The following is a 19,480-nucleotide window of genomic DNA, read 5'->3' as shown; positions in this document are numbered from 1 at the left end:
CTTCCAAGCACTCTATAGTTAGTATTGGTTGTACCAAGTGCTACTAAGTTTCCAGCGAACAAAAATTGTCAGATAGAGATGAGAAACTATATAAGAAATTAATGATTTTAGTTGTAAAATGCTATATCTCTTTGATACACCATTAGTGGGACTCTATTTTTTGTTTACTTTATGTAGTAGCTTTAGGTTTTTTATTTCATAATGCAGAAAGAATCAACCAACAAAGAAGTGCCAGATCTTAGACAGATTCATGGAATCATAAAAAAAACGTTTTTTTCCAAGGTTTTACTTTTTAAGACTACTTTTTCTTGAATTGAGTGTTTTTTCTGCGATTACCTTTATAATAGTTATACAAGCCATGGTGGGATACTGTAGCAGGTAGAGGCATAAGAACAAGATGGAGCATTTCACATTATGCCTGTGTGTGGTAGCTCTGTCTTTTTCACTGTCATGCGGATATGAAATGAAAACACTTCTTCGTTTTGGTAAGTACAAAACCATTATTTGTCAAATAGTAAAGTAGAATTAAATATAGCCCTGAAGTTTGTAAGGTCACATTTTACTTCTGAAAAGCTAAATAGAACTTTTTACATTAAATATATGCCTAAAGAGGCAGGTTTATCTACAGGAGTTAGTATTACTATATCTACTATAGGCCTAGTTTATTTTATAACATAACTTTTTACTTGCAAAAAGAGAAAATTTATAAATATAATTTTTTTATACAAGAAAATGAAATTAGCAACAAAACAAATGTCTTTGAAAAACTTAAACAAAATGTGTGGCTTTTAAAGCAACATATATCAATTACTGCATTGAAGAAAATATTTAAAACTTGAATTTATTGTTTCCAGCTATTTACTTTGATAATGACAATGAAGGTGCTTCAACTCATATTAAAGACACTCTGACCAAATATGTTCATGATTATGGACTTGGTGAATCCCATGTATTTGAAGTGGAAAAATACAAACAAGAAAATACTCCAAGCTTTGCAGGTAGGCTACTGTATGCGTTTAACTTCAGACAGCCCGTACTTATATTTCAATTAATCTGTGATATCTAATATTAGCTACACACTTTTCATTTTAAACGCATTACAGATATCCTGGAAAGCCAGTCATTTTCAGCTGTTATATTAGCCAGCAGAAGAATAGACTGTAATGCGTTATCGCCATATTTTCATCTCATTCCATTCTTTCAAGTTACCGGGTCAAGTAGAAGTTGTGACCAGGACTTGACCTATAACAGGTAAGTTGCATTTTGTCAGTTTTTATGTTGCTCCAATTTAGTGGTCACTTGGGTTGTTCAAATTGTTAGCCATACAGAAAAACAATCACCCACAAAGTTACATACGTGGTAACTCATATTCGGGCACAAGGTGTATGAAATAAACACCAGTGTTATAACGACTGTCGTCAAACCTGCCACAAGATGATAAAGCTACATTTTTTAACTGCAGTCATACCTTCATGATCCTAATATTGGTATATCTTTTTTAATATAACATTTAAATGTTTGATTTAAATTTCAGAATATATTACTTGATGCCGTCAGACTCTGGACTAATGGCAACTTTCTTCAAAGCAGTGAAACAATACGAATGGGAATCTGCTGCTGTGTTATACGACAAAAACGATGGTAAAATATAAAAATGTGAATTTCTACTTTATAACTGAAAACGCATGCTAGTGTTTCCTTCACTCTAGCTTAATACTTAACTCATACTTTTATTTAATATATGTCTTGTGTCATTCTTTTAATGGAATCTTTAAATGACTTTTAATTGGCATAAACAAACCGAAAATTGGAAATCAAAGTTTACATCCATAGTTGATTTAAACACAGAGGTAAAAACTAAGTTGGGCTTGACGTGAAATTTAAATCACTTGAAAATACATTCAGATCAAATATGAGGAAATATTCAGTTTCACCCGTAATATGTTGTTTATTACAGAGGTTCAGTTTACGTTTCAAGACATACAAGAGGCACGAACTCATGGTTTAGATGTCGTCGCTTTCGAGGAAGAAAGGACGGAGGAAAGCACCAAGAACAAGCTTATACAAGCCAGGAGAAAAGGAATACGGTAGGAAGAACGAAATAAAAACCTCGCAATTGCATATGTGGTAGCTTGTAAGTTGTAACGGAGTGTATGTGTAGGGTAATGGGTGATTAAACATCCATAAAGCTATGCATGTGAAAGTTTGTTAGTAGGATGATCAGTGAATGAAATAAAATAGAGAAAGTTGATATGTGGTAACCTGTTAATGGAAATGAGTTGTATGAAACAGAACACTTGTATTATAATAACTGTTGTTGTACGTGGTAGCTATACGTGATAGCTTTTAAGTGTTGTTGTACGTGGTTATATACGTGGTAGCTTTTAAATGGAAATAGAGTGTGTAGAACAGAACAGTTTTTGTATAATGACTGTCATTGCCCTGCACATAAAAATAAGTCACAATCATCTACAAAGTTACATACGTGGTAACTCCTAAAGAGGCACTTTTAAGATAAAACACAATACAATAGCCCTGTCATATAAGGATAAATAATTTACATCCATTCAATTTACTTTCAGGACATACGTATTGGTGAGTTCATATACACGGCTGATACGAATCATGTCGGTTGCGAGAAGGATCCGACTTTCTACTGAAAACTATCATTGGTTCATTCCTAACGTTGTGAGTGGGTATTAGTTAGAATTAATGGATGTATAAATGTATGTTATAGATGTGGGAGTTCTTACTTCTTTATGTATACTTGATCTTAATACACTTGACAGTGTTGTAAGTTTGTGTTTAATGTTTATGTGTTATAGCTGTTTTAAATATGGACAATGACATGACAACTTACTATATGCTGATTAATACCCATTGACCTTGGCCTGATAATGGCTGCCTAATTGAAAAGTTGAAATGTTGGTTTATAAAAAAAATTCACTGCAGAAGGATAGATATCACTATAATAGGCCTGGCAGCAAAATTTGGTTTTTTTATTTATTAGTTGTTGGTTTACAAGCACACATAATTATTGACTACACAATATCCTGTATTCTAAAACTAACAAATGATAACCACTTTCTTTATATTCAAACAATTCAACTTCAGCATAAATTCCTTTCAGCTTCTTAATCCTCAAGTTCTGCACGATTTTCTCAACGATGGGGTGCGAATCACCTTCCTTCACAGCCCCCTAGTTACGCCTCTCACTTTGGCAGTTATACAGGACAATCCAGAGTTGCAGAACGATGGAGACAAGTTGTTTTTAAGGATCATAGAGTTGCTGGTGCGCACTGCTGCTGGTTCAGTGCTGGAAATGTGTAAGAAGTTTAAAACTTTGAATCCAACATCACCATTGGAGCAAGTAACTGACCACCATGGAAATCAGGTGATTAGAAGTCAATATGCCATGTTGGCAAGGTCATACGCAGAAAAGGTCTTATGAGTTGTGTTCAACCAGGAACCTAGGTTTATAATGCAAAGTAGCCAGTTGTTATACTCTGTAGTAAGTGGATTAAAATAATGAATAAGAATTGTTATGGGTATGTATGTTCATATTACTATGTTCATATAACACATATGCTTATGTTTTAGATGGAATTCTGTGGCTTTAACATAAGTCAAAGTTTGTATCATTCGTTGAACAACGTTTCATACGCTGCGTTGCTTGAATTGCTTACAATTCCTAACGCTGATCAAGTAATTCAAGTTTATACAACACAAGCTTCACATGGTGGTCACATGACGACTACACCCCCATCAGGCCACGGTCACATGACGACTACAACTCCATCAGGCCACGGTCACATGACGACTACAACCCCATCAGGCCACGGTCACATGACGACTACAACCCCATTAGGCCACGGTCACATGACGACTACAACCCCATCAGGCCACGGTCACATGACGACTACAACCCCATCAGGCCACGGTCATATGACGACTACAACCCCATCAGGCCACGGTCACATGACGACTACAACCCCATCAGGCCACGGTCACATGACGACTACAACCCCATCAGGCCACGGTCATATGACGACTACAACCCCATCAGGCCACGGTCATATGACGACTACAACCCCATCAGGCCACGGTCATATGACGACTACAACCCCATCAGGTCACGGTCACATGACGACTACAACCCCATCAGGCCACGGTCACATGACGACTACAACCCCATCAGGCCACGGTCACATGACGACTACAACTCCATCAAGCCACGGTCACATGACAGCAGCCACACCAGCCAGTGGCCATGGATCTCATGAAACTACGGACCAGGTAATGGAAAAAGTAAATGCAATTCATCCCTAATTATACATGACATCCTTCACACACCATTGTGGGTTTTGTGTTCTTGAGCTAGACACTTAAAACAGTTGCTTCAACATAGTTTTATCTTATTTTCTAAGCACTAGGACCTAGTGACTAGTTGTATGAAACAGAACACCCGTGTTATAACAACTTTTATTTCCCTTTCCTGCGAGAATAAATAAGTCACATTTATTCAAGTAACTGATCAACATAAACTTTCACTTACAAATATCTTAATCTTAAACCGTTCAGACTTCCAAAGACGCTGCCTGTTTAATCTCCACCATTCCCCCCAACACAGTCAACCCACCATTTGAGGCCAAGCCAACAACAACACCCGCAGCACCCCAAGACACCCACAGTGGGGGACACTCTGCCCATCATTCCTCAGATTTTGAAATCGTCACAAGTTTTGATCCTTGTCCATTTTTGTCCCGGTTTGTGTGGGTAAGTTATTTTGTAAATATGTGAGATTATGTTATGTTTTCCAATGTCTTGAAAGATAATCTTAGAGCATTAAATGAACTAACTGTGATATAAATATATCTCTTTTACTTTATGATTAATTTGACTAAATTCTTGTCTGTTCAGTTTTCAAAGCACCAGATCCTAACTGTACTTTTTTACACAAGAATCGTTCAACTCTATAAGCACCAGATCAGGGTCAGATTCTGGAAGTTATTACATTTCTATCTGTGATATGTTAAACCAATCACTTGGTGTATTTATTTTCCTTTTTGTAGATCTTCTTTATCATTATTATCAAATGCAAACTTGACTTGTCTTCATACAGGGTTACAACCATTCTATTAATGATGATCTGGTTAAGAACTTCGACATAGCAGATTCAAACTCAATATACACAATCGAGCACGTGCATGGAGCCAGCCATGGAGCAGGGCCAGTAAGTTATTGAATGAAATTTAAACTTAAACAAATGTAATTGATCTGGTAGCATAGTATGATATTACTGATTCAAGGATTAAGTAAACTGGTCACTATCTAATCGCTTGAAAGCAGAGTGCTTATTTGGAAAGCATCACTTTCCAAATATATTTCTTATTAGCAATGTCTATATGTGCTTTTTAGGGTAAAAAGAAGGTGTGCTTTTTAGGGTAAAAAGAAGGTTTTTGTAGGTATCTTTTAAAAACACAGTTATAATGATATAGGGTTTTTATCATAAACCGCAGAAACTAAAGTAACGTCTATGTATTTTATTCAGCATATAGCTTATGAAGTTCTTTTAAAATGCAAACCAGATGAAAAAAAAAGCTCTTTTAGCTTTATTTCCTACATGTAATTCCTACATTATAATGAAGAAGTTTTTAGAAACGCTTTTACCAATATAATGTAATCATATCAATTCTCTTTATTCTCCATATGTGTTTTCTACATGACAATGACCAACTTTTCGAAATATTTAATCAATATAGATGTAGTCATTATATATATATTCTCACCTTTCTTCACATGTGTTTTCTCCATTCAGGTTCATCAGTTACTTGCAGTTGGTGGTTGGAATGGAGCCAGGAGTTACATTGGTGTCACTTACCCAAAGTTTGCAGTGGAAGCTGTCAATTTGCCAAAGAGAGATTTAGTTCTTGGGGTAGTTTGGGTAAGACAAATGTTAGACAAACTAAAATATATATTAGATGTATTTCACAAGATTGCTTAGTTTCTACTACTACCATTGGCATACATTTTTATCCTTTAAAACAACACTACTTATTGGTTATCATCTTTTCCCTTACCAATTGTGTTCTCATCTATACTTTCCATGCAGGCTACCCTAATTCATAATTTTACAATACATATAAAATACCCAATGTATTGGTAGTATTTAGGTGGCTGTACACAGTATCCGGAATTCGTCCATTTTGTCTGTTTTGTTCGGATTTCGCTGCCGCATGCGGAACTCGGTAATAGATTTCCATATGACTTCGCATGCGAATTCACATGCTGGATACTGTGTACAGCCACCTTTGTAATATACACAATGTATTCAATCAAGTTTCACTGTTTACTAAATGTATGAACACTCTATGCAGGATACTAAAGCTTTTCCATGGCAGGCATATCTACCTTGCCCACCCACTTTGGATGCCCACATCTCAACTCTTATTTTACCCCAGAATCCACCCTGGCTGTCCTGGGAAGTTGAAGATGGTTTACCAGTGCCTGGATCTTACAAAGGGTACCTCTATGATGTCATAACCAAGCTTTCTGACCTCATGGGTTTCACCTTTGTGATTCATAATGACACAGCTGTCAAGTTTGGAAAAGGCTTCAACGGCACAGATGAAGTCTTGGAAAATGAAATGAATATACTGTTTGAAGATGATGTAGTAAGTCAGTGTTCTGTGTACCATTTATTGTAAAGCCAAATACAATAAATACAGTTTGCATGCTTATAAGATATACATGTATGTTGCTCTTCTGGCAATTAATGTTTTTCAAACCAACGTTATAGAAAGTTTTAAAAATATAGTATTTTCAACCAAATTTATCTGTGCAGTAATACATCATACTACTTTGCATTGTTTCATCATACTAAGTTGCATTGTTACATCATACAGTGTGATATCTTCCTCTATGACATGTCAATCCACGGTGGGCGACTTCTTCGATCCGACACCGTATCTATTACATCATCATTCATGACATCACGGCTTTACTTTCTCACACAAAGGGTTGAGAAGAACCATGCAGTTAGTATCTGGCAATTTCTTGCTCCATTTCAAGATATTAGTTGGGTTGTGCTGTGGACGTCACTTGTTGCTGTAAGTTATTTATGATTATCATTTAGTGAGTTCAGTTGAAGCTTTTTTGTTCGATTTATTTTTATACAATGTTTTTACCATGATAAAGATGGGCTGGTCAGGACGTCGAAACGTTGGTACAGAAACTGTGTCAGAAGTCATTATTTTATAAGTAACTTTTAGGTTGTTTATTACGCAAAATAATGTGCTAGAGAAACTACATTAATGAACCGCAGGTGCATTAAATAAGAAGTAGCACAAATAATAACCAAGGGTTTCTTGCATTTACCTACTTTCAGCTTATTACAATCTATATTACCCATAGGTAACCAGTCCTACAGTCTTAAATATCTATCTCTCTCCGTATCAGTGAACTATATACAACCAAAAAAATCATAACTGTAATAACATATTAACATCTAGAAGCTACCACCATTAGGAACCTGTGCTCTAACCCCTAACTGCGAACTTCTTAACTTTTAATTGTTAGTATTTTTCTGCATGACATTGAACTACATTTAAACTTACATGTAGCTCATAAGCGGGCGAGAAGTGTTTAAAACAAAACACCCGTGTTAAAATGACTGCCACTGCCCTGCCACGCTAGGATAAATAACTTGCTTACTTTCAGGTATGCCTTCTGATGACTTACATCAACAAAAGGAATCCGTATGAGTTTAAACGAGCTGCACGAGATCTTCCTGTTGGTTCAAAACATTCTGATCACCTTGGATTCCTCCACAGTATGTGGTTCAACTTTGCATCACTAGTGGAACAATCATCACAACTTCTGCCCAAGTAAGATAATCACCCACAAAGTTACATTGGGTTCTTTTGCATAAACCTCACCAGATAAAGCCAGAAATTGTTAAAAGCCAGAATTTGTTGGTAAAGCCAGAATTTGTTAAAACTCTTCTGTAGATCTACAATGTTTACTTTTCTCTTTGGTTTTTATCTTTAATTAAAACAAAGGATAACGCTTATGCAATATCTACCAAAGTAAGATGTTTACCCACAAAGTTATATATGTGGTAACTAGTAAGGGGGAATGAAGTGTATGAACCAGAACACCCATAACGACTGTTGTTGCCTGCCTAAGATAGGACTGTAAACAGTTCTATATGAGTACCAATTTTCTTAGTGTCCTGGCGGTTATCAGTTTGTTTAATAATTTTCATCCCTTTTTTGTAAAATTACAATGTTTGTTCTTTTACTGTGGTTTCTACTTAAAATACAAAACTGAGTAGCAATTTCTCTATGAATACGTTAGTTGTCGTATGAACCAACCTGCTAAATGGTTAATTACTTCTTTTTGATATAAAATGTTATTACTTTCAGGTCTGCTTCACTGAAGTTGCTTGCTGGAACTTGGTGGTTTTATGTCATGCTGGTTGTAGCTGCTTACACTGCAAACATGATATGTAAGTTCATCTCATTAACCTTGGTCGGGCAATTAATAACAATTGCTCCAACTAAGAGCTCATGAATGGGTTGCCCAAAAATTGTTACTCCCAGAAAAGGAAATAATCTCTCACAAAGTTACATACGTGGTAACTCATAGCGGCACAAGGTGTATGAAACAGAAAACCTGTATTATAACGACTGTCTTTGCCTCATCACACGAGGATAAATAAGTGTCATTCATTCACAAAACTTCTATTTTAACCATGCCACGTACTTACATATGTATATATAAAGTGAGAACGAGATGTATGAGACATAACACCCCCGTTTTATCAACTATTATGCCATTTAAGACACTTTGAACCATTAGCAACCTTGCCACGTAATGACATAGTTTTCATTCAACATCCATACATTGGTGAACTATAATTAATTAAACATATTTATTTCAAACTTCCAGCCTTTATGACTCAAGTAAACTCTGGTGGGATCACCACACTCACTCAGCTTGCCAGTCAGTCTGAAGTCAAATATGGATTCGTAGACGGGAACCCAATGCTGACCAAGTTTCTACCAAGAGCAAAAGAAAGTCCATACAGGTGAATAAAATAATGGGCATAATTTTAGGTGTGGCTGGTATGGTGTAGCACCCTAATATAAAGCAGTTGTGATATCATGTGTTTAACCTACTTTACTCTGGTGTTCTGTTTCATATACATTGTGACTGCTTAACCAGTTACGACGTATATAACTTATTTACCCTCGCATGGTGGGGCAAATGCGGTCGTTATGACACGGGTGTTCTATTTTATATACTTGGTGACCACTTACGAGTTACCACGTATGAAACTTTCTGGACGACTGTTTTTTTTTCAGTATAGCTTACAATTTGCATAAACTATTAGTGATCACTGGGTTGCAGAAATTGCGGTTAAGTGAATACTACTTCATGGCATTAACGTAAAACTATTGCTCTGCACTTTTCTTCCCAGCTTAATGTGGGATTACGTTAAGAAGAACCCAGACACAAGTGTGTTGGATAATCTGGAGACCGGACTCAGTAAAGTAAGAATGGGAGATTACATTCTGATCGCTTCGTACAAGGATGTCGTCAATTCTATTGCTGAGAGTTGTGTGTTTGATAAAGTAAGTGAAACATCATGTGCATGTTGAACAAATCCTTCATTTTTATATGTTTTGATTTAAAGTTGAATATATATTGGCTGGTCCGTTTTTTGAGCAAAAATTATACATTGTTTAAGAATTGTGATTCTTGAAAAATAACTTGAATAGATTTAATAAAAAAACATTGCTTTTTCCATCTGATGAGACTTCTGCCTAGTAGTAATAGCAGCAAAAAACTTTGTTTATATTTGATTGTTTTTAATAACTTTTTAAGTAATGGTGATTTCAATAAAAAGCTCGGTTATATACAAATGTTATATACAATGTGATAACTTTATATTGTAATAAACAAATGCAAGTTTAACCAGATAAAACCGGTTTAAACAGGTTGGAACTGGTTTTTACCCGATACAGAGTGGATTACCAGTTAGACGTGGAATGATATTTCTACCAGCATTCAATGATCATATCGCAAAACTGAGGGACACAGGGATTCTGCATGATTTGGAACTAAAATGGTGGGATGTCATTTAACATGCATATTTAATCTATATAACATAAGAATCAATAAGTTATAAAGGAATGTGAATTATTTATCTTTGTGTAGTGTGGCAACAACAGTTGTTATAACATGGGTGTTCTGTTTTATTCCCAACTGATACAAATTTGTCACTCTTCTGATTAATGAGACACTAGGTTATAGAATGCGCGATTATTCGGTATCTTGCTTAAGTATAACACCTTTACTTCAGCTAGTCTTAAATCTATATAGATAAAGTCTTACCGAAAAGCAGACAAAACGTTTTATAAGTAATTTGGCATTCTTAGAATTCTTGAAAACTATACTCTCAGAGTAACAACTGTTTATTTTGCAAATCACACTTAGGATATTCAACCCTTTTATCAGGTTTGCCAACATAGAATCTCATTGTGAACTTGCAAGTCAACAAACAACAATTGGTGATGGTGGACAGCTTGATTTAAAAGTTAGTGACATACTTAATGTTATTTCTATTATCTCAGGTTTTCAAAATTCTTATATTTCGGCCCAAGATATAATAACGATTTTTTAAACCAATCTTTTCTGCTGCGCAGTGAAATTTAGCAAAACCTTTTTCTACCGCAATACAGTTTTTCCAGTATATAGAGTCAACTTTTAAATTAAGAGTTACAATCATATGTTTTAGTATAATTATATTTTAACAACATCACCCCAGATTTGTTGCATTTGTCATGTGAATCATAGGGTTTTCATTTTAACTCACGCTTCGATAAGAATACAAAAATTGATTCCAGGCCTTTATTGGTATGTATGTGTTCCTTGCTCTTGGTCTCACTGGTGGAGTCGTTATTTGTTTGTTCGAAACATTATCAGTGAAATACGGGGGGTTGCGTGGGATTTTTGGAAAAGCTAAGTTTTATGAGTTTAGGGTAAGTTTGTACCTTAGTTTTTTTTTTAATTTACAATTTTTGAGGTTTTTAAGTCTGTTTAGGAAGTTTTTCCACAACTTAATAAAAAATTTGCATTACACGTGATAGAAAGCAGTACAATTTTTTTTTTAAATCCACAAAAACAAACATCCTCACATAGGTGGTAACTCATTAGCGGCCACGAGGTGTATGAAACAGAACATCCCATTCACTCGAAAATAAATAAGCCCAACTTACTTAAAACTACCAGAATAACAACCCCAACCTCTTACTCCAATAGAAAGACCACCATGGGTTCCAGAAACCTGGTCGGATTATGGACGATGAATTCGTTGCTTGGCCTGGTGGGTGGGATGTATTGAAACATAAACCTTTCATATCTCAACAACAACTTGGAAGTGGTACGTCATATATATGCTCACAATGAACAGTCTATATGTAACATATAATATATTGGCCACTATTGTTTCCATGGTATGTCTTATATATATTGTGTTACTTCAGCCACTGTGCGTAATGTAAATAATATTTTATCGGCTTAAGTGGTATAAAAATATGGTGCATTTTATCGACATTTTGTCTGCAATTCAGCAAAACTTCATAATCATATCTATTCTTCAATGTGAATATAATCCATTTATAACTATACATGTAACCTATGTAACTTATGTACGCAACGCATAGGTGCTATTGTTTCATTGTAAGTCATATACATGCTTCAATATGAACAGTCAACATATGCAACATATGTATGTAATACATTAGACACTATTGTTTTAATAATAAGTCATAACAAAGTGAGCTTTCTAAGTTGCTAACCACTGCACTAGCATGAAGGTGAAAGAGAATTAATATATAACAAAAACGTAGACCATTTAAAATTATACTTTCAGGTGAAATTCCAGTTAATACTTCAAACTACAATAATTTGAGCAAAATTACTAAAGGTTTGTATTTAAAACTAATATACGAAAAAACAATTAAATTATAAAATCATAGGCATCTACTTATGTAATACTAAATTTAACTGCAATTGAAGCTACTACATATCCTGTGTTATTTTTATGAAGTAAAACCTAAAGTTATATAAAAACTGAGTTCACATTACAAGCATATATATATATCAGTGTAAGTGATTATACCTTATTCACATTTAAAATTTCAATACCAAATTTTGTTGTTTTTTTTATTCAAAAAAACTTGTTGAATAAAAAAAAATTAATCTTTTTTATTATTATAGGCCATTATACCATTATTCACACTATAAGCATTTAATACTCAGTTTAGTTACAACTACTACAGCCATATACCTTTAGATTATTTTACAAAATCAATATTTGAATGTAGCTGCCACCACGTGTTGCCCTGAGTGCGGCCAGGAAGAGGAAAATCTTCACCAAATAATCAAGAAACGGAAGCAAAGTTCAGTTGAAACTACAAAGAAAACAATCTTTGGTGAGTGAATGTGTTGGGTATTAATAATATGGTGGATATAATGGGCTGTGTTAATATGTGCTTGTAATGGTTGGTATAAGAAAATGATTCTAAAGATGTCTTTGAAACCTATAGTACGTTGCCCGCGGCGTCAGCATATAATCCTTATGTAGTTAAATGGGTGTGTGGCATATAATTATAAAGTGAATGTCTGTTTCAATCTTACAATACATAGCCTGATAGTATTGGCATATACAGTCCTTATATTGGTAAATGGTGGGTAAAACATTTGTAAAAAGTGCTGCCCACAGTAGCTAATTGGTATTAAAAATAGACACTCCCGTGATCTAATTTGATGCAATTTAAACTGTGGTACAGATGCAAGTGCTGTACTGCGGTCATTATGACATATTACTAAGTTATCAATTAAAATATTTCAGATAGCGATTTTTTTTTCACATTTTCATTTAGCATAGACCAATAAGCATGGCAGTTGACATTGTCTCTCTACCTCTATAAATATATACATATACACTGAGTTTAGATGCACTTTACTAGATTGTTTGCCCTATATACGATGCACTAATCATACCTTATAACAACACAATGTTTTATTTCTTCCAGTAAACACAGTTGATGACACAATATCATTGGAGACGGGATATCGATCTAACTCAGCTCTTTCACATGCATGAACATCGTATCCTTATGTAACTTCAATACTCTTATAATACATTACATATATATCTACATTGTTTTATGACTACGTAGTATCCTTTTGTATTACAACTAAAATGATTAATTTGGGAAATGGGCCCACTGTAGCCTACATCACAAGCCCCAAAACCTACTTCACTGTAGAACCACAAACTTACAAAACAGAATAGTTTATACAAAATTATTTGTTAACCATAATTAGTAATACTACAATGAACCTATATTTTTCAACATGGTAAAAACAAGTTAATCTGGCCACCTGATTTTATTTAGTTCTGCAAATATAGAGTTTAAAACAAGGCACACAACCATTACAATACGGGTCCCTTTAATTAGTGCATATCCGCTTTGTTCGCTATGACATAGCGGACATGGTGAATATTGTGAATAGTGACATGCATAGCGGACATAGTGGACATGCACTAATTAAAGGGGCCGCTACAATACTGCATAAAAGCTCTGAATAATCTGTACCAAGCAACACCATATGCATATATTACATTTAACGCATGTTAGAACTTATTGCACAAGCTTTAAACTCTTCAATTGGATTAGTAACAAAAAAACACAGTCAGTTCACAGCATATTTACAATAGCAGTTACACCGTTAGTGAAGAAATACAACTACTCGGAATGTGCTGCGGGTAAAATATGCTGTTTTAATTTATTGTGTCTAAATCTGCATTTGAAATTTGGCATCAATGACCAAAAACTTTGATTACATAATCCGTATATGCCTAACTATGTAGCCCCATATATATATCCCCCATATAAACCCAACTATGTAGAAAACCATTTATATATACCCCTATACAGTAGCGCAGCCAGAAAAAAAAGGGGGGAGGAGGTAATCAAAAATTTTTAAAAATATATGTTTTTAAATTAATTTTATTTTGGTTTAAAAGGGGGGGGGGAGGTCGCAACACCCTAAACCCCCCTGGCTGCGCCACTGCCCCTATATATCACTACGTGGTTGTCACGAATTGATGGGGACAAACTTAACAACATATTTTTGCTGTTGGTCTGGATTCACCCAATACTAACACAAGTATTTAATTTGCAACAAAGATGCAATTCATACGTAAACATTATTAGTTACTTAAGTTATTACAAAGGCAGTAATGGTGTTTATGAATGCATAGCTGTATGGGTGCAGTGCAGCAATTATTATTGTGGGCTATTTTCATTCTTTCTTCCTTCAGTGATCGACAAAACTTCCTGGCAACACTGTTTGGCTTTATCCATTTCCAGTTGCGCATCACTGCGAATCTGTATATATCATAAACAATAATATTTTAAAATATCCAAGTTATTTCAAATGTTAAACTTTGGTGCTAAAACATATGATGTCAACCCTTTTTTCAGGATGACATTCTACCATATATGTATACTGTTGCATGAAATGTTTTGACACATGCAAGATTACTGCAAACTAGGTATGGCTCTTCTATAAAACAAAGACAACAATTTAAAGCGGACAACTCCTAACTCTTAACCAACAACAGCAAATCACCATAACATCTACACAGTAATCCTTTGCCGAAAAAAACTCTCAGGACCAATGACATGCCTCGCTGTAGAACCTCACCCATACAGAATAGAATGTTCAAATACAACGTTGGGGTAATGGCCAACTCTGGCCTAAATCCAAGGTCCCACAGCATGCCTCACTGTACAACCCCACAAATATAGAATAGAACCTCATTCAACAACAAACATGACACCCACCTTCTCCCTTATATTTTCATCATCAACTTGAGGAAGATTAATCAACACGTTCTGGTAAGCTCCCCATATTCCTGTTTCTAAACATTTAGATCCAACCTGTGTTTATAATAATGGGATAAATGTCACTTTTTATCCTGGCAGGGGCAGGGCAGGTTTGAAAGTCATAACAAGGGTATCCTTATACATCTTATTCCTGCATATGATAAAAATAAAGATGCAGTTGCAAACTTTTAAAGATTTTTTTCCAGACAGAACAGCCATATAGAAACACGTTACTTTATTCAGTGGACTGGTGGTTTTCTTACTTACCTGAACATCCGACAAACAATTGATGTTCCCCGACTTTGCAATTTCAACCACAGCTACCCACGATGCATTGCAGGTTGTAATCACTTTTAATGGGATTTCTATGGCTTCTAGAATACCAGCTTGCATGGCTTTCTTTCTACTGCAAATAAAAGATGATTTTAAGAGGATGGCAGAGGTTATTCTACTTTTTCACCCAAGTATAAAAACATGGAAGAAATCTAACTTGACAATTTTCTGAGCAATTTTGGTAAAAAGTTGAACAGTAAGCATGAGGTGTATGAAGGCATTATGTATGGTGTACATACCCTCATTAAACCCCTTGGTTTCCCACCACGGAAACAAACATAAACACATCCTAACTTGACAGCGAAAATGGGTGTGTATTAAAGTATTAAACCCCATTATTATATAGGTATCTACATCTCCTCCCAACCTTTCAATTTCTTCTTCATTTCCCTTGGGCATCTTCATTGCGGCCATGAACGAATCAAATGCTTTCGAATCTTTATCGACCAATGGGATTAACTCAGTCATGCATTGGTGCACAATCGGAATATTGATGCGCATCACTGCTTCCAGTGTTTCCCATTGTTTTTTCCCGTACGTCAACAAACCTGTCATCGTGCAAAGGGCGGCTCCCTGAGATAAATGACTTGTGATAAAAACATAGAGCATTCTATCATCAACTCAAAGAGAATTGTACACGGGTGTTCTGTTTGAAACACCTGGTGCCCAATTACAAATGACCAAGTATGTATGGCTGACAATTTGGTCAACCAAATAGAGAATGATTGGTCCAGAGCAATTGCTGTTAAGTGTTTTGTGCAAAGACGCATGCACCGATAACTGTGGCAGCATTAAGTCTCCAACCTTTATCGGCTGGGCGAAAGTCGTGCCAACATTGTGTCTGTGCAATCTTACACAACATAAGATAAAAATCATTCAAGCAGAAAATCTAATCATTTTAAAAGAGAAATGTAAATGTTGTAAATATTTCATCTCGTTACCATGGCAGCCACTGCGGCAGACACAGACCCACCACCAGGTGATGCTGTTCTACTTCCGACCGATGAAATAAACTTCGTCAACGATTGTGATGTCAGAGGGGAATCCCGGGCTTCATCTCTGATGACGTACCTATGATGGGGAATACAGTTTTGTTATTCAATTGGAGCTTGGTGCTCCATTGTGGGCGTATGTGTCTTTGTATAAACACTTAACGGCAATTGCTCCAACCCAGTGGTCAATAATGGGTTGTCCAAATTTTCAGCTATAATGAAAAAACAGTCTCACACAAGTTACAAACGTGGTAACTTGTACCTGTAGGTTTGAGGTGTATGAAACAAAAGACACGTGGTTATGACAACTGGCATTTTGCTGCTATGCAATATTAAATAAATTTATTTATTTAGGTTAAATAGCTTTGACCAGAGCAAATACCTTATCAAGTATCATATTCTATGCACTACACATAGTTTTTCAACTCACTCAATAATCCTTTGGTGTGGATTGAATGTAGACAACGATGATAATCCCATTCTGTTCACTGCCAATCTTATCTTTGAATCTTCTTCCAAGATGAACAAGTTATCTTTCTTCATGTAATATTCTGCAGCATCCAGCAGAACTTTGAGAGGAACCAACCCAACGATCTGGGAGCCAACCACAGGAAGATTCAGCTCCTGTACATTGGTAAAATATCAAGTACGTAGGAAGTAAAATGAATGAATGTAACTTACTTTATCCTCGCGTGGCCGGAAAACGACAGTCGTTATCACACGGGTTTAACACCTCGTGCCAGCTTACAAGTTACCATGTATGTTACTTTGTGGGTAATTATTTTAGGGGGATTTTTTCAATTTTTTTTATGTATGGCTGATAAAGGACAGGTTAATGGTGATATAATGATTCAATGTAACTTATTTATCCTTGCAAAACAACAACAGTTGATAAAACACCGATGTTCTGATATAACACCTTTGGTCTCGAAAAAAAGAGTTTTTAGTTTCAAGGCTAAAAAATATTTTTTAACATTTCGAAACAAATTTATTTTGCGTTAATATTAAAAAAAAAAAAACCATGATGCATTATGGGCAGAGTAAGCATTAACCTGTGGTTTGTGAAAAAAATGGTTTATTTAAAATAATAGATGTTAGTAGTAATAACCTTTGCATCAGAACAAACTTCTTCGTAAACTTGATGAACTTTCGTGACATCAATGTCTGTCACGTTAGTTGAGACTTGTGCAATGTTTTCTTTGTCTAGATACCAACCTATGCCTTGAACGCATCTCAGTCTGCCTCTCTGGTAGTAAATAGTAGTAATGTCAGAAATATTTCAGCTATGTTGCGGGCAGTTATGTATTTCTGTTCTCTTCGGGTTAGGCCCTACAGCATGTCAGGCTATGGAACCTGGGATTTAACACTTGAGATTTTCTGTTTTATTGATTTGGTTTATAATTATACAAGTGTGAGGTCCTACAGCATGACACGGCATGGGACTTTGGATATAGGAAAAATGGCTCATTGCCCTGACACCCAGGTTGCTACAACAAGTTGTTATAAACCTGATCAATTAACATCATTTCATATGTAAGATTTTTGGTTCAATATATTACACTTACTCTGCTTGGACCACGACCAGTCTCTCGAATATTCAGAGCAATTTTATGAGCTTGTTCTTTTGTTGATATCAGATTTATATTGTATGCAATAAGAAATTTACGAGCACCAACTGCAGTTGCTCCCCAACTTGACACAAACTTGTTCGTTCCATAATCAGGGTACCATTCATTATTCTGTAGAAATTAAATGATACATAACACACTTATGTAGGGTTTGAAAAACACTGTGGCAAATGTGTAGGAAAAAGAACTGAAAATTCACATTGTATATACCTATGTTCGCATTTTGCCGTACAATGTTAAAAAAACACAACCAAAACCTATACAGTGTCTAATGTATAAGTTTGTGTAAACTCACTTTTAGTTTTTCTTCTAATTTTTCATATTCACCAGAACGAGTATTTGAAAGAATTTTTCTCTGTTCATTCTTGGCAGCAAATCCGTACAAATAAACTGCAAGGAAGTTTTGTAGTAGAATATTCATGAAATTAATGCCAAAGGTTTCTCAGGAAGTTTTTTTGAGGATGGATTTTGGTGATTTTTTAATAATATTTAATAATATAAATAATAATAGTATTATAAGATTTGAATAATTTTGTACGGCAGCTGCACAAGTATATTGTCTCTATACTCTTGAAGCTTTTTAAACTTTAAGTAATAAATAGGAACATTACAAGAGCTAAAACTACCTGGTATTTGTAATCCTTAATTACCATGAAATATTCTTCCTTTGATTAAATTTGTGCAGTATTTCCACAAGTATTGTAAAGTATATTTAAGTGTGCTGTTTAAGCTTTTGCTCATTTATGCAATAAGTAAAAATAGCACAGGGGGTTTAGTAACTACCTGGTACTTGTAATTCTTCAGCCAACATCTTTGCAAACTTATTCGCGCAATCAATGCAATCATCCATAGTGGTGTTGCTTACAGGGATAAATGGACAAACATCAAGAGCTCCAAACCTTGGATGTTCACCTTTGTAGAGATATATTATTATGGGAAAGTTATGGTAAATAATTTGGAAACTTTGGTTTATTGACTTTTTGTGGGAATATAAAAAACAGAATTATGTCAGCAAATTAACAAGTTTTTATGAGTAAATGAAGAAATATAATTATGCAACAAAAAGCTTGCTTTCTAAAAATTTTCATTCACAAAGTAGGTGGTATTCTATGCTATAGAAAAGAAGATATATACACGGTACCTGGTAAGCAGGCACAAAGTGCATGAAATAGATATATCATTTTACAAAGTTTTTCTGTGCATGTGAGGATAACTAAGTTACACCGTTTATCATACCAACCTTTGTGTTTTGCCATGTCTATCAATTTGAACGCAGCCTTAGCAGCATTGAGTGCTCCTTGTACCACTGCATCTGGTTCACCAACAAACGTATAAACCGTTCTATTGGTTGATCCTTCAGCATCTACATCAACCAATGAACAACCGGCAGTTTCTCGAATTGAAGTTGAAATGGCATCGATAACCTACCAACGTAAATGTTTGGACTAAACAGAAAATGAAATGTAATAAACTGGTTAGTCTTTGTTGGTTTTGGTGCATGTTATAATTGAATACAATCTGTGTTTTCGTAGTTTAAACCTTAAAATATTTCCAAATA

The 19,480-nt window shown here is 35.1% G+C and overlaps 2 protein-coding genes across 3 annotated transcripts in view; one reads left to right on the top strand and one right to left on the bottom strand.

Annotated features, from left to right (window-relative positions):
• Window positions 1-298: 298 nt before the first annotated feature.
• Window positions 299-13,232, top strand: LOC100177658. Its single transcript, XM_018814255.2, has 24 exons — window positions 299-485; window positions 855-998; window positions 1,104-1,251; window positions 1,535-1,641; window positions 1,958-2,087; window positions 2,583-2,688; window positions 3,131-3,394; window positions 3,601-4,296; window positions 4,582-4,776; window positions 5,123-5,233; window positions 5,819-5,944; window positions 6,462-6,674; window positions 6,906-7,109; window positions 7,720-7,886; window positions 8,427-8,509; window positions 8,953-9,091; window positions 9,485-9,638; window positions 10,005-10,135; window positions 10,525-10,603; window positions 10,914-11,048; window positions 11,329-11,449; window positions 11,942-11,995; window positions 12,396-12,503; window positions 13,107-13,232. The coding sequence occupies exons 1-24, from the start codon at window positions 398-400 to the stop codon at window positions 13,175-13,177; spliced, it is 3,774 nt and encodes a 1,257-aa protein (XP_018669800.2). The 5' UTR covers window positions 299-397; the 3' UTR covers window positions 13,178-13,232.
• Window positions 13,233-13,445: 213 nt separating this feature from the next.
• The window catches only part of LOC100184708 (formimidoyltransferase-cyclodeaminase-like), an 8,209-nt gene continuing 2,174 nt past the window's right edge, over window positions 13,446-19,480 (bottom strand). Inside the window, exons 1-11 of one of the 2 annotated variants that reach the window (XM_018814548.2) lie at window positions 19,163-19,370; window positions 18,706-18,834; window positions 18,218-18,312; window positions 17,860-18,033; window positions 17,403-17,540; window positions 16,725-16,918; window positions 16,244-16,373; window positions 15,670-15,875; window positions 15,237-15,375; window positions 14,928-15,023; window positions 14,302-14,468 (exon numbers count right to left, since the gene is read on the bottom strand). In XM_018814548.2, coding sequence (XP_018670093.1) covers window positions 14,367-14,468; window positions 14,928-15,023; window positions 15,237-15,375; window positions 15,670-15,875; window positions 16,244-16,373; window positions 16,725-16,918; window positions 17,403-17,540; window positions 17,860-18,033; window positions 18,218-18,312; window positions 18,706-18,834; window positions 19,163-19,178 — 1,419 coding nt within the window. In that variant the 5' untranslated portion in view covers window positions 19,179-19,370 and the 3' untranslated portion in view covers window positions 14,302-14,366. Of the gene's footprint in view, window positions 14,469-14,927; window positions 15,024-15,236; window positions 15,376-15,669; window positions 15,876-16,243; window positions 16,374-16,724; window positions 16,919-17,402; window positions 17,541-17,859; window positions 18,034-18,217; window positions 18,313-18,705; window positions 18,835-19,162; window positions 19,371-19,480 lie in introns of those variants that run through there. The other variant, XM_009862234.3, reaches the window with a different exon arrangement.

This window comes from Ciona intestinalis, chromosome 12, assembly GCF_000224145.3.
Source record: "Ciona intestinalis chromosome 12, KH, whole genome shotgun sequence".
NCBI lineage: Eukaryota > Metazoa > Chordata > Ascidiacea > Phlebobranchia > Cionidae > Ciona > Ciona intestinalis.
The sequence above is the reverse complement of the archived record's forward strand: the minus strand, read 5'-3'. Positions and strand labels throughout refer to the sequence as shown.

What these genes read in the sequence shown, in the direction of transcription:
- LOC100177658 (XM_018814255.2), top strand. Translation starts at nt 398, where the DNA reads ATGGAGCATTTCACATTATGCCTGTGTGTGGTAGCTCTGTCTTTTTCA. An exon ending in AGAGTTGTGTGTTTGATAAA is followed by an intron (nt 9,639 to 10,004) that starts GTAAGTGAAACA and finishes CGGTTTAAACAG; the next exon opens with GTTGGAACTGGTTTTTACCC. An exon ending in TTTGAGCAAAATTACTAAAG is followed by an intron (nt 11,996 to 12,395) that starts GTTTGTATTTAA and finishes ATTTGAATGTAG; the next exon opens with CTGCCACCACGTGTTGCCCT.